Source organism: Octopus bimaculoides, chromosome Z, assembly GCF_046866305.1.
Source record: "Octopus bimaculoides isolate indiv1 chromosome Z, ASM4686630v1, whole genome shotgun sequence".
NCBI lineage: Eukaryota > Metazoa > Mollusca > Cephalopoda > Octopoda > Octopodidae > Octopus > Octopus bimaculoides.
In genome coordinates, this window is record NC_142944.1 from 3,424,968 (window position 1) to 3,439,967 (window position 15,000).

Here is a 15,000-nt window from a genome sequence, read left to right on the forward strand (position 1 = left end):
ATGATGTGAGATGTTTCTTATTGGAGGTTTGAAAGTGTCACATCTGGTTGAGTCTTAAAACTATTCTAGAAAATCTGAACGAAATTCGTGAAAGGAATCACTCGGGCCAAACGCAGAGAGGAAAAAATATTTAGTTCATTAGAGTTGTCTCTTGGATTGTGGGCGGTAAAGAGCTATCCAGGTACAAACGATATTTTCTTGCAAGATGACGATGGAATATAGGGATGCATGCTTAGTGTTTAGCGGATGCCTAAGTTAGTTAGGATGGTACGTGTAGGGGTTCGGGAGTAGAATATTGGCTGAACATCTGAATCAATGTTATGATTTAGAGAGTGGTATGTGTAAGCTAGTGATGTCAAGGATTTTAGCCTTACTACAATATTTCAATGTAATCATAGAAAGATGGTGGATTTGTATGCTATGGCATCACTTGGGTTTATTGTTCTTTAGAGCTTTTATAAATTTGCACAGATTCTGGGAGTTTGGAAATGTTGGCACAAATAGTTGTGTCTGTTAGTAACAGTAGTGATGTTTTCGGACTCTCTACTTGTTATATATATATATATATATATATATATATGAGAAAAAGAAAATGGCGACTGGGGAGTTGATAATTGTTTATTATCAACAACAAATCAATCATCACCATTTGTTAATAATAAACAATTTACTTTCCAATCTCCAATTTCTTTTTCTTCTTTTATATGAATATAAACTACATCGTTTTATATATACACCTATTGTTTTAAGAAAATTAATTCCCCCAAAATATTAGTTATTGTACCAGTATTTTCTTGGATGGCACCATCCCTTCAGGAGGCTAACATAGCCTTTGTTTAAACTTATATGCATAATTTGATATATAAACAATTCATATCCATGTATATAAGACTCTTCAGGGTTTTGGTTCAAAAGACTGGCGAAATTCCGTTTGAAAGGACGGCCAGATTGCAAAACATTGATTCAAATATCTGTTTAACCTTTCAACTGCATAACAAGTACAATTAAAAAAAACAAAACCATAACGGACAAAATAATTAAATAGAATCTACAACAATCGAAATATATTTCTATAGATCTCAAATAATATTAATCCAAATGCATTTATATACTTATATATTGTAGTTGTATGTTATTAAAATAACCAAAAATTGTCTTTGACCTAAACGAATTTGGATTAATATTATTTAAGATATATAGAAATATATTTAAATCATTTTTTTTTTCCAATCTGGCAGTCCTTTCACACGGAATTTCGTTTGTCTTTTGAACCAAAACCCTGATGATACTTATATACATGAATATGAATTGTTTATGAATCAAATAATGTATATAAGTCGAAACAAATTGTTGGCTTTTTAGGTTTTTTTAATAATTTTTTCATATTATAATATAACATAATATGCTATAATAAAATTTTATAGTATATTATGTTATATTATAATATAAATAAATTTTGAGATTATCAATTGAATCTCTCTAATTTATTGTTTGTAATTTGTATTATACACCTATTTCTGTGGTATTCAACCGACGTACCAGTGAATTGGATGGTAAAACTTGAAGCAATATTTCTATACGATGCGTTCAATCATTTTGCGTAAAACCAAAAATCCCACGAGTGCACACTAAATGTCTGTGCCACATGAATAACATTTGGGAACTCATGCGGCCTACCGGTGCGAAAATTTTTGCTCATGCACAGGAAGAGTGGCGTCATTTTCCACCCAAAAGATTCTGCCCATGCGGTATTAGTTTTGGCGGGAAAAAATAAAATTCGGATACTTTTTGAACGCACCTTGTAACTATGTAATCGTTTAGTTGTCTCTTCAGTGGAGGCGGTACGAGTATGAAACATGTGATATTATGATAACAGCAGGCCGGGATAATATTGTCTATGTACACTGAATTGTGATGTATTTATCTTGGTTTTCTATCTATCTATCTATCTATCTATCTATCTATCTATCTATCTATCTATCTATCTATCTATCTATATATTTATCTCTCTCTCTCTCTCTCTCTCTCTCTCTCTCTATATATATATATATATATATATATATATATATATATATATATATATATATATATATATATGCATCGTTTTGTGCGTGTGTGTGTTGTATGCATGTGCATATATAGCATCTATATGTGTGTGTGTAGGTACATATATTTATACATATGTATGCTATATATGCATATTTGTATGCATAAGAGGGAGAGGGAAGGAGATAGAGAAAGAGAGATAGTGAACGAGATATAGAGAAAGAGAGAGATAGAAATAGAAATAGAAAAAGAGAGAGAATATAGAAAGAGAGAGCGAGAGAAAGAGAAAAGGAGAGAGAGAGAATGAAAGCTTCGAATGAATTTTCATCACAGAAATATAGTAACGAGTTTGAAACATAAATCAATGTCAATTCTATTCGATATATGCTGCTGCACTGACAGTAGCTGATGACAAACGGCATGCCAATTAAGTACTGTATTAACAGACTGAATGATTCAACCTTGTTCAGCGATTCGGAATAAACTGTCACATTGCACGTTCGATAAGTCTCTTGTACAAACTTGTTATAGAAATTCAGGTTTAAATGAAACCTATATATGTTAATTCGTGAACAAAAGAATTATTCAAATGTGAAACTTTGAATCTACAGTTGTTTCTAAATAATTCGAACCATAATTCTGAACGCATTATAAAATTAGATAAAATCATTGACTTAAACAAAGTTGTCATATATTTCAGATTGATTTTGACCAGACTTGATATTGATAATCTAGCAAAGCAGTATCTACAAATAAAGCTAAAAAGCTAAAAAAGAAAAAAATAATAATGTTAACAGATTTGGAAATCAAATCTACTTCCCAGCCGAATGATAATCTGATCAGCGAGTTTGTCAGGATTATTTCATCCAAATATGTAACGGTTTATAACTAGAGCATATATTTGATAACTACATTTTAAATGTATTTTTTGTTAGGAATCGATGTCTATGAACCTTTTTCTACTGAAATAATCGTCAAATCTATCAAAGAATAATAACATTTGTAGATATTTTCTCTCTTAAATAATTGTAGGAAAAATTCGATAACTTTTGACTGTTGCTTATTATACTTTCCTCCATAATCATTATTCATTGCTATTTATAATCTAAATTTTATGCCATAGTTTAATATTGTGTCTATTTTTAGCTCAAATAGTGAATGATTTAATATATTTTCCTATAAAATAAATAATTAATTCATTTCATTAACTTAATCTACATTGCTAAAACAGAAATAGTTAGGACCATATGTATTAATCTGCAAACTAATCCAGTAATTGTTGTTAACAGTCGGATTATACAACGAAGTTTCAGAATATGACTGTTTATTAGCCATGAGCTGTTAACTCGATTCAGTGTGCCTAATTTATTAAACATTAAAAGAGAACTTAAATAACAGAAAACAAAGAACAATTTTTAAAAATACAATTGTTTTAATGTATTTCAACAATAAATAAGGCCCAATACTTTCCATCTTTGATACAAATTTGGTTAATAAAATTAAAAAGAACGAATATTAATGACGTTAACTAACTGAACGAGATAAAGAAATGTCTCTATCTAAATAACAAAAAAATCTCTCTGCTGACTGCAGCACTGTACCTGGATAGAGAGAGATACTCAAGGACGAAATGTCCTCCATCATAGGTCTGATGGAGCAGAACTGAACTGTGGGTAAACAACAACAACAAACAAACAAACAAAAGAAATGTGGAAGATATTGTTTTAGAGATGATGAAAATCGCAGTTTTCTAATGCACAGGAGTGTCAGATATCAAGCAGTTTTATAAAAACACACACACATATACTCACAAGCTCACACACACACACACATGCATATTTATATATGTGTGTGTGTGTATATAAATATATGTAAACACATGCATGTACTCTTTTTTACTCTTTTACTTGTTTCAGTCTTTTGACTGTGGCCATGCTGGAGCACCGCCTTTAGTCGAGCAAATCGACCCCAGGACTTATTCTTTAGAAGCCTAGTACTTATTCTATCGGTCTCTATTGCCGAACCGCTAAGTTACGGGGACATAAACACACCAGCATCGGTTGTCAAGCGATGTTGGGGGAACAAACACAGACACACAAACACATACACACATACATATATATATATACATATATACGACGGGCTTCTTTCAGTTTCCGTCTACCAAATCCACTCACAAGGCTTTGGTCGGCCCGAGGTTATAGTAGAAGACACTTGCCCAAGATGCCACGTAGTGGGACTGAACCCGGGACCATGTGGTTGGTAAGCAAGTTACTTACCACACAGCCACTCCTACGCCTAAATTATATATATATAAATGAATATACATTCACTCGTGTATAATAAGTGGAAAACATAATTTCATCGTTTTAAAAGTTTCCCAGCGGAAAGAATAACAAGCTGCATTTATGTTTGTCTAATGTTTAACATGCTCATATGTGCGTGTGTGTTTGTATTCTTTTATTTTTTAAAAATTCTTTTACATGTTTCATGCTGGAGCACCACCTTTAGTCGAACAAATCGACTCTAGGAATTATTCTTTGTAAGCCTAGTACTTATTCTATCGGTCACTTTTACCGAACCGCTAAGTTACGGGGACGTAAACACACCAATAGCGGTTGTCAGCCGATGGTGGAGGGACAAACACAGACACACAAACATATGCATACATATATATATATATATATATATATATGACGGGCTTCTTTTAATTTCTGTCTACCAAATTCACTCACAAGGCTTTGGTCGGCCCGAGGCTAATGTAGAAGACACTTGCCCAAAGTACAACGCAGTGGGACTGAACCCGGAACCATGTGGTCGGGAAGCAAGTGTATATTACGACAGGTGTTCCAGCTGATCCAATCAACGGAACATCCAACTCGTGAAATTAATTGCACACACTCCACAGACATATGTACTCTTCTGAGGGAGATCCAGCATGACACACACTGTGATAAGGCTGGGTCACTTGGATAACGGTACAACTCAGTTTTGCCGGCTGAATGGACTGCGGCGATGTGAAATAGTATCTGGCCGAAAGACACCACGCGCCGCTGGGGATAAAACTCACAACCCTACGATTGTCAACTGAATATCTTTGACCAGCCTATCACGCATCTTCACTATATATATATATATACACATACACATGCATAAATATTCACATGCATACTTGGATATATATATATATATGTATGTAATTATATGTATATAAGTACGTAAGTATGTATGAGTGTGTGCGTGTATATGTAAGTATATATGTATGTAATGGATGGATGGATGGATTTATGCATGTATATATCTGTTTATGGATGGATTTATGTATGTATCTATGCATGCATGCATATATGTATGTATGTATGTATGTATGTATGTATGTATGTATGCATGCATGTATGTATGTTTCTGTACGCATGTATGTGTGTCTGTATGTATGTAGGTAGGTATTTATGTATGTATGTATGTATGTATGTATCCAAGTATGTATGTGTGTCTGTATATATGTATGTATGTATGTATGTATGTATGTATGTATGTATGTATGCATGCATGTATGTATGTATGCATGTATGTATGTATGTTTGCATATGAATGTATGTATGTGTGTATGTATGTGTTCATATAAAAGTTTGATGATTGAACTCTTGGTTCGTGGTTCTCCACCCACGAGTTTTAGGGCTCCCGCTGAATTTCCCATCACCAACCAGTCCCTGTATTCAGATCCAAGTGGTGCATAAATGCTGGGTAGAGACTCATAATAACAAATTTTACCCAGATTTACTAGTGGAGTCCACCAGACGATAGTTCAAATGGTCGTTGACGGAAAATGCCTGGCCATACTAGTGAGGGAAATGTTCTTGCGCCCTTTGTTCCAAGGAGGAACTGAAAATGGTATTAGCCTGCCTTAAGAACTTACTTAAAAGTAAAGAGGTAGGACGATATAGGCTTGTTTTCGGCTTTTTCCCAACATGCCGCGGTGATATCTCACCCAGTACTTTCTCGTATTGTTACTTGTAGGATGTTGCTAGCTATCCTGTTCCTACATCGAATTACTCATTGTGTAATTCTTCACTTTTACATCTCTGTTGTTCTTTCCCTGGGTATGTGTCCGCTCCAGTCTTAAAATGCCAAACCTCGTCGATATATATCGTTCTGCTTTGATTATACCCTACAGACGATTTCTTACAGTAGTTGGCGTTGATGTAATCTCTACTAATACTTTGCCGAATTTAACTTAACGAACTTTTTGCTTTTATCGTTATTTTTGTTATTATCAATATCATTGTTATGTTTTCGTTGTACTTATTGCTTTGTTTAACACGAGCTGTTCAAAGCCTCACCCAGAGACCTCAAATAACAGTAAGATGGACGTTTTACTATCGGTGTTAGGAAGAAGGAGGAGGAGGAGAAGAAGAAGAAGAAGAAGAAGAAGAAGAAGAAGAAGAAGAAGAAGAAGAAGAAGAAGAAGAAAAAGAAGAAGAAGAAGAAGAAGAAGAAGAAGAAGAAGAAGAAGAAGAAGAAGAAGAAGAAGAAGAAGAAGAAGATGGAGGAGGAGAAGAAGAAGAAGAAATGTTGATTGTACGTTTCTGACTCTTCATGCAGGGGAGTTTATGTTTGGGCCTGTATGTGTGTGTGTGTGTGTGTGTGCGTGTTTGTGTACGTCTAAATGGATGTAGATATGTGTGAACGCGTGGCAGCACAAGCCTGTTCTTCATTCAACCTTCTTCAACTAATCGATCCGAGCCCTGCCAAGTCATATTTTTTTACTGTTCGAATGCTAAAGATTTATCATTGGGGAAGAGGTCTATCCTTTTTTCCGATCTGTTATGTACTTTCTTTCTTTCTTTCTTTCTTTCTTTCTTTATTTCTTTCTTTCTTTCTTTCTTCCTGCTTTCGTTCGTTCGTTCCTTTCCTTTTCTTTCTTTGTTTCTTTCTTTCTTTCTCACGGCAATTGCATTCTTCTTCTTGTGGGTGTGGGTCTATTGTTATTTTACTTTCATAATTTGTATTTATTAATTTTATTTGTGTTCTTATAATTATAAAACCCTTTGAGGTTGATAAGGGAATCACTGGGTTTGTATTATCCTAAATGCATTTTGCGGCCCTTGTGGCCAATAGTCAATTATTATTACTTCTATCTTATTTTTTTCATCTCTTTTACTTGTTTCAGTCATTTGAGTGCGGCCATGCTGGGACACTGCCTTGAGGCGTTTTAATAATACAAATCAAACTCAGGACTTTCTTTTTAAGGCTAACACTTGTTCTATCTTTTTCCTTTTGCCGAACCGCAAAGTTACGGGGACTAACATCGGTTATCAAGCGATGATATGGGGACAAATACAGACACAGACACACGCACACAGATTCATACATGCATACATAAATACATACATATATGCATACACAAATACATACGTATACACATCAGCATCGGTTGTCAAGCGATGTTGGATGGGACAAACACAGACACACAAACATATACACACACATACATATATACATACATACAACGGGCTTTTAACAGTTTCCGTCTACCAAATCCACTCACAAGGCTTTGGTCAGCCCGGGACTATAGACTTGGTATATATAAATATACATTCATATTTATACACATGTAGATCTATATAGGGATATACAAAACCTAAAAATATTCTTATGATAAGCACTTTGTACAAACATAGATATTTGTATATATTCTTTTCTACGTTAGGCACAAGGCTCGAAATTTTGGGTGAGGAGAACAGTCGATTAGCTCGACCCCAGTATGCAATTGGTACTTAATTTGTCGAGCCCAAAAGGATGAAAGGCAAAGTCAACCTCGGCGGAATTTGAACTCAGAAAGTAAGATATATGTATGTATTGATAAATAAATTTACAGAAAACTGTATTTTTTAAACTCCATGTAAATTTATTTGTCAAAAATATTTTAATGATTGTACATAGGTTTTTACCTTCTGAATATCTATCGGTGTTTGTATATCTCTATATATACCTATATGTGTATACATATGTATATATACTTATATATATGAAGCCTAATCATGTTTATCAGTATCACTATCTCCATATCAGCTCGCCTGGATTTTTCTCCTGGCTACTCGTCACACCATAAGCTCAGTCATTCATAATAAGTCCGGAATGTAAGTTCAGATCAGTTGACTTCAACAATGTGTTTTCCAGATTGAGCTATTATAGATCTCACCTGTTGACTGTATATATATATATATATATATATATATATATATATATATATATAATACACACGCAAAAAAGAAACAGGCGAAATATAAATATATTGCTAGGAACAGTAAAATATATCCACTAGAATGCAATTCTGGTCGCTCTTCAGTAACTCCCATTTTTCCATGGTAGAGCAGAAAAAACTTTTATGAAACTATTAAAAGCATGATGCTGGTGATGACGACCACGACGACGACAGGGGGAAGAGGAGGAAGAGGAAGAGGAGAGTGGTGGTGGTGGTGGTGATGGTTGTGGTGGTCGTGACGACGAAGACGACGATGGTAATATGCAAGCGCCACTCAATAATATAAAACCTACTACACAGCATATATTCTCATGTGTTCTACAGCAATGATTTTCGATGGAGTGAAGGACATACAAGCTCAGACGTCACGCAAAATGAGAAATGGGCTTATAGGGATCACAAATAATTACGTGGGTGTTACACGCAAGTTTAACTGGTAAATGTACGAAAACTTTGTCACATATATTTCTCTGTGCTAATCAACAGCATACATATTGAATATTACAAAAGTTAACTACTACATAATATCTAACAACTAAAACTAAAATACAAAACACCACATAGAAACAATAACATTTAACTATGCTTATGGGGTGTGGTAGAGGTTTGCAACATCAGAAGACCAAAAGAATACAATACTGGACATCAAAAATTACTAACCTTTGTTTCATCCAAGTGCATTTTATTATTTTCTTTCAACTAAAAGGTATTGTTTTAGTGTTTTATTCTCAGCCTACTATTCAATAAGGAGAATAAGCTACTTTTTGGGTTTAGAGAAGACTTTGGTGTAACATATAGAATCTAGGTATAGATATACATTAATACTTACATATTTGTGCTCTCTCTTTCTCTCTATCTATATATATAATAAAAAAATATGTACAATAAACTTAGGAGTTAAAAATTCCGTTGATGTAGATAATATGGTGACACATAAGACCCAGAATATATACAAGAAGATTGTGTGTAACTATCAAATAAAGATCGTTGGCACCTAATGGAATGAATTATTATCAGTTAAAAAAAAAAAAAGAAAATATTCTATATTGTTCGGTTTTCATGCTAATATAATGATCCATCCTGAATATCACTCCTAAAGGACTTCATAGGTGGGCATCACTGCCATTCTCTTCAGGAATTTAAAAGAAATTAAGATCGATACAATAGAGACAATAGAGTTCTGACAACCCTCCTTTTTTTATTACGTCTGTATATCTATCTACATGTACGTGTGTGTGAGTGTATGTATGTATTGTGTAGTGTGTGTGTGTATATATATATATATATATATATATATATATATATATATATATACATATATATATCTGTATATATTATGTATGTATATATATATATATATATATATATATATATATATATATATATATATATATATATATATATATATATATATATATATATATATATATATATATATATATATATATATATACATATATATATATATATATACATATATATATATATATATATATACATATATATATATATACATATATATATATACATATATATATATATATATATATATATATATATATATATATATATATATATATATATATATATATATATATATATATATACGAGGGGCTTCTTTTCGCTTCTGTCTGCTAAATCCACTCACAAGGCTTTTGGCTGGCCCGAGGCTATTGTAAAAGACACTTGCCCAAAGTGCCACGCAGCGGAACTGAACTCGGAATCATATGGTTGGGCAGAAACTTCTTACCACACAGCCACGCCTGCACCTATATATATATATGAACCACATGGTTCCGACTTCAGTCCCACTGCATGTCACCTTGGGTAAGTGTCTTCTACTATAGCCTCGGGCCGACTAAAGCCTTGTGAGTGGATTTGGTAGACGGAAACTAAAAGAAGCCCGTCGTATGTATGTATATATATATGTATATGTATGTGTGTGCATATGTTTGTGTATGTTTGTGTGTGTTTGTCCCCCCACCCGCCCAATATCGCTTGACAACCGATACTGGATGTATTTATGTCCCCGTAACTTAGGGGTTCGGCACAAGATACCGATAGAATAAGTACTAGGCTTACAAAGAATAAGTCCTGGGCTCGATTTGCCCGACTAAACGCAGTGCTCTAGCATGGCTACAATCACATGACTGAAACAAGTAAAAGAGTAAAAGATATATATATATATATACATTTGCAAAAATGTATTAAGAGAAAAATTCAAGAGGCTATTGGCACATATATGAACAACATAGAGAAATACAAGAATATCGAAATATCAAATATCTTACAAGCATAAGTTGCTGATTTATCAAAACTATCTCTACTTCTAGTCCATAATATATCATAATAACCAAATGGCAATTTGAGAAGGGGAGGTAATCTCAGCAATCAAGAATGCTCCAAAATTTCTCCAAAGTTATGCTATTAAGGAAAAGGATATGCTCAATCTCTGAAGATAAAAAACATTCTCTAAAGATAAAGACAATGTTAATAAATAAAATATTTCTTCTGTTTGGCGTTTGATAAACATGTATTTGTATTTATTGTTTAAATACACGGCGTTAGTCACTCTGATTTAGTTCTCTTAGCTCATTTTTGTTTAAAATATGCAAATTACACAAGCTATAAATGTGTTCTAATGTTTTGATCACTGGAGATAAGGTTGGACAATTGAGGTACTGGTGGCATATGTGACGCCAGTACATATGTGACGCCAGTACATATGTGACGCCAGTACATATGTGACGCCAGTACATATGTGACGCCAGTACATATGTGACGCATATGTGACGACTGCTCACTTGTCCCTAGACAAAAAACTTGTTCTTTTCCTTGATAGCATGTCAATTTCAGAAAATTCTTGATTCTTGAATTTATCTCTCTTTATGTGGAACAGTTCTTAATTACCATTTGATAATTTTGATACATCCTCTGTAGGCAGAGATAATTTTATTAAATTAAGATCTTATGTCTTATGGTATTTGATATGTCAGCATTTGTGTGTTGGGGGAGCTACTAATGATACGTTGTCAGGCAGCGTTTACAACGTGCCAAAGCACGTATTTTAATGGCAAGGAATTATTAGTTGCTCTTATTTCAATATAGTGTACATTAAAGGATATTTATCTTTCTCTAAATGGAGTATTTTTGTTGATGTTACCTTAACGGAACAATAAACTCTGTGTGTGTGTGTGTGTGTGTGTGTGTGTGTGTGTGTGTGTGTGTGTGTGTGTCGGGGTGGCTTGAAATAAACATCAGAGATACTTTGTCACGCTCAGAAACTGCAGGAGCTACTCAGAGGTTTGGTAAGTTCTTCTAAATCTATTACAATGCTGGAAACACTTTCGTATATATAAAGTGTGTGTAAAGTTTAAAATTTGGATATAAAAACTCAAAATTATATTTAATTCATGTTTAATGGTTGGTAATATAAAGACTAGAATAATTTCATTGCTGTATTTTTAATAATTTCAGCAGATTATTGATCTTAGTTGATTTCTGTTTGTTATTACAGATCACCCATGGATGGTGTACTGAAGGTAAATATCGGCAATATTCCATTGAATAGTTGGCCAGCCAGCTTATTCCGTCACTCTAGGATATTTGAAAGCTAATTTGTTTTATATTATATTACTTTCAAGTGTCAGCATGCGACCAAGTAAATTGTTTGGAGACAAAAACCCAATAATAGGAAAGACTGAAAGTACTTCTAAAAAAATGAGTGACGATTTCTGACCATGGTAAACATTGAATTAAATATAACGGCAAAAAAGTAGCTGGAGCAAACAACTATTTACTTGTCCCCTGATATGTTTTCGGAAATTACAAAAGTAGTAAAGCGGCATAATAATGATGAAACTTTTCTCTGTGTCATCTGCTGTGATTTCCACAGTCATGAAGCAGAGCGCACATGAAATTATCAGTTGAACAACTCGTAAACATCAAGGCACGTTAATGAAATTGGTGAGAGTGTGTAAAACACTGTTTGAACAATTGCAAGTAAAACAGCTTTTTTTTTCTTTGAAAATCGATGAAACCACTTTAAGAGATAATCATGATGAACTGCTGGTGCATGTTAGCTTTTTGAATAATAATCAGAATCGGCTCCACAAAGAAATGCTTCTTACACAAATGCATATAACAAATTTGAAACGTGAAGCCATATTTTAAAGACATTAAGAATCTTTCAAAGAAAACAACATTCCACTGAGAAAGCCAATGTTCTGTGAAAGAAAGGGTGTTACTCCTAATATAGATAGATAGATACAATGGTTAATTTAAAAATTCTGTACCCAAAGTTTTTTTTTCTTACAAGACAATAAAGGACATCTTGATGTAGTGATTGGTGTCATCTTTATCAAATTAAATGCATTTTCAAAGAGTTCTTTTCGGAAACTTCGTCAGAAAGACGACAGAGATTTCAGACGCCTTATACTGCAATATTAACAAAAAATAATTGCTTTTGTGACTTTGTTGCATTTTGAGATATTTTGGTGAACAGATATCAGCTGGTGTAGCATATTTTACGTCGAGTGATAAGTTTAATTTGGCGGCCAAACAGTTACAAATAGAAAAGTGAATGCTTGTATCTTGTGAAAACACTTTACTCAATTAATTGGGAAACAGAAGCTACTCAAGCAAATATAAAACATCAGAAGTTGGTGAAGTTTCCGCCCCTGGTTACCACTAATACTGTACCAGTTAATGATAATGTTTCTCTATCTGCTGAACATCTAAAATATCTACAGAAGTATGAAGGTTCGGTTTAGAAGCTTATTAGTGATGAACATTTCAGGTGGGTAGTCGATTTGTCTCGGGTAAATGCAGATAATACTGACATTACAGTGCAGGACAGCAGCGTGAATTATAATTATACAACTACTTGATTCAAACATACCAAGCATTGGCTAAAGTTGCGTTCTGTTGCCTTCCCCACTTCTTATTTTGCTACTAACAGCATATCGTTCGAAACTTGCACCAACGAGGATCAAATCGACTGCGGTGTTCATTCCGGTTTTCTACATGTTCAGTTCAAAGTCCGCCGAGGACAACTTTCAGTTTACGCTAGAAACTGTTACGATGGGTGTATAGATAGTGTTTTAAAAACATGCTATTTTACAAAGTACATAATATATATATATATATATATATATATATATATATATATATATATATATATATGAGTATTTATATATGTATGTGTATATATATATATATATATATATATATACACACGCACACACGTATATATATATATGTGTATTTATATACATATATACATGCACGCACACACATCGTTATAGTTTGTGGTCCAAAAACGAAAACATATATCTATCTTCATATCGTTTTGTTTATTAGTGCACAAATTTATCTGCATAGAAATGGTGGTTGACAGTAAACTACTGCAAACAACTTGTTTTTTCTTTTTTGTTTTACATAAGATACAGTGATATTTATGGGCAAGTTTTTAATCAGATGGTGTCTCGGTTTCTCTGTCTTCAGAGCTTTATATAAAAGCAGTATTTCTTTGATCTGTTTTCTTTCCAATATTTTTTTGACTTGTTCGGACTGTTTTGCTTTTCTTTTTAAGGTTTCTTGATATTTCATTACTACTGGTGTTGACGATATCAAACATATGTTCACACAATTTACGTAAGTAATTTACAGTATTTTTATTTATTATTTATATAATTTTTATTTTATTTTGAAAGTTGTATGCAGCTAATCAGAGATTGTAATCTGAGATTCGTATGTGTTCCTTCGATATAATTCATTTATAATAAAATACTCACCTCGTGTTCTTTCGTTTATTTTTCTTATTACTGGACGCTTTAATTTCGTTTTATTTAATGGGTATTTATCAAATAAAAGCTAGAGCTACATATATGAATTCAATATAAATTCATTTATCTCACGGTGACGGAAGTGAGATCTGACGAAAAATTTTAAAAACAACTCCTAAACTGTAACCTGATCGATATCCTTGCTGCCGAGACTTGGAACTTATCTCCCCATTTCACAGCACGATTCTATTTTAAACTTACTTTGGTATAGTGAATTTTGTTTAGCTATTTATCAATATTTTTTGTTTCAAATTTCAAACACCAGAGCATAAAGAACATACATCTTATTTCAAAGGTTACTTTATTAATATTTATATTAATGTATTTATGTTTTTACTGCAAAAGATCTCATATCCTTCCGAAGTCGGTGTTGTCTTTCATCTTCTCAAGATCGATAAAATAAATACCAGTGAAGTACTGAGGTTTGATATATTCGACTACTCTCTAAGCCAAGGTTTGTGCTTATGAGAAAAAAATTTGTTTTTCAACATTCTTATGCAAGTTTCTACTACACCGCTGTTGCATCATTGTGTCCCTGAGATGTGCTCAGTATTGAGTTTTGAAGATGTAGATCACTGTTTATATATGCTACGTCAATTCTGTTTTGCTGTATGGACTGGTTAGTTATCTTTGGCACTATTTTAGTATTTCTTCCGTTGTATGTGCCCTGTGTGCTGTGTTATTTTGTTTGGTAGTGTTTGTATTCTGTATGTGTGAAGTGATTGGTGTTTATACGTTTCAGTGTTAGAGGGTAATTATTTAGCGTATGTAATTTTTAGTTTGTGTAGTAATAAGGGATTGCAATTGCATTGAATGTGAATCGTGTAAGCTTTCATTTTTGTT

The 15,000-nt window shown here is 33.1% G+C and overlaps 1 protein-coding gene across 4 annotated transcripts in view; it reads right to left on the reverse strand.

The window, feature by feature from the left end:
* The window catches only part of LOC106884153 (voltage-gated delayed rectifier potassium channel KCNH1), a 435,108-nt gene that overhangs the window by 387,703 nt on the left and 32,405 nt on the right, over window positions 1-15,000 (reverse strand). For 2 of the 4 annotated variants that reach the window (XM_052973780.2, XM_052973779.2), the window contains exon 2: window positions 9,141-9,167. The exons of the other annotated variants lie outside the window; for them this stretch is intronic. In XM_052973780.2, the coding sequence (XP_052829740.1) occupies window positions 9,141-9,167 (27 nt within the window). The remainder of the gene's footprint in view (window positions 1-9,140; window positions 9,168-15,000) is intronic. 4 annotated transcript variants of the gene reach the window in all.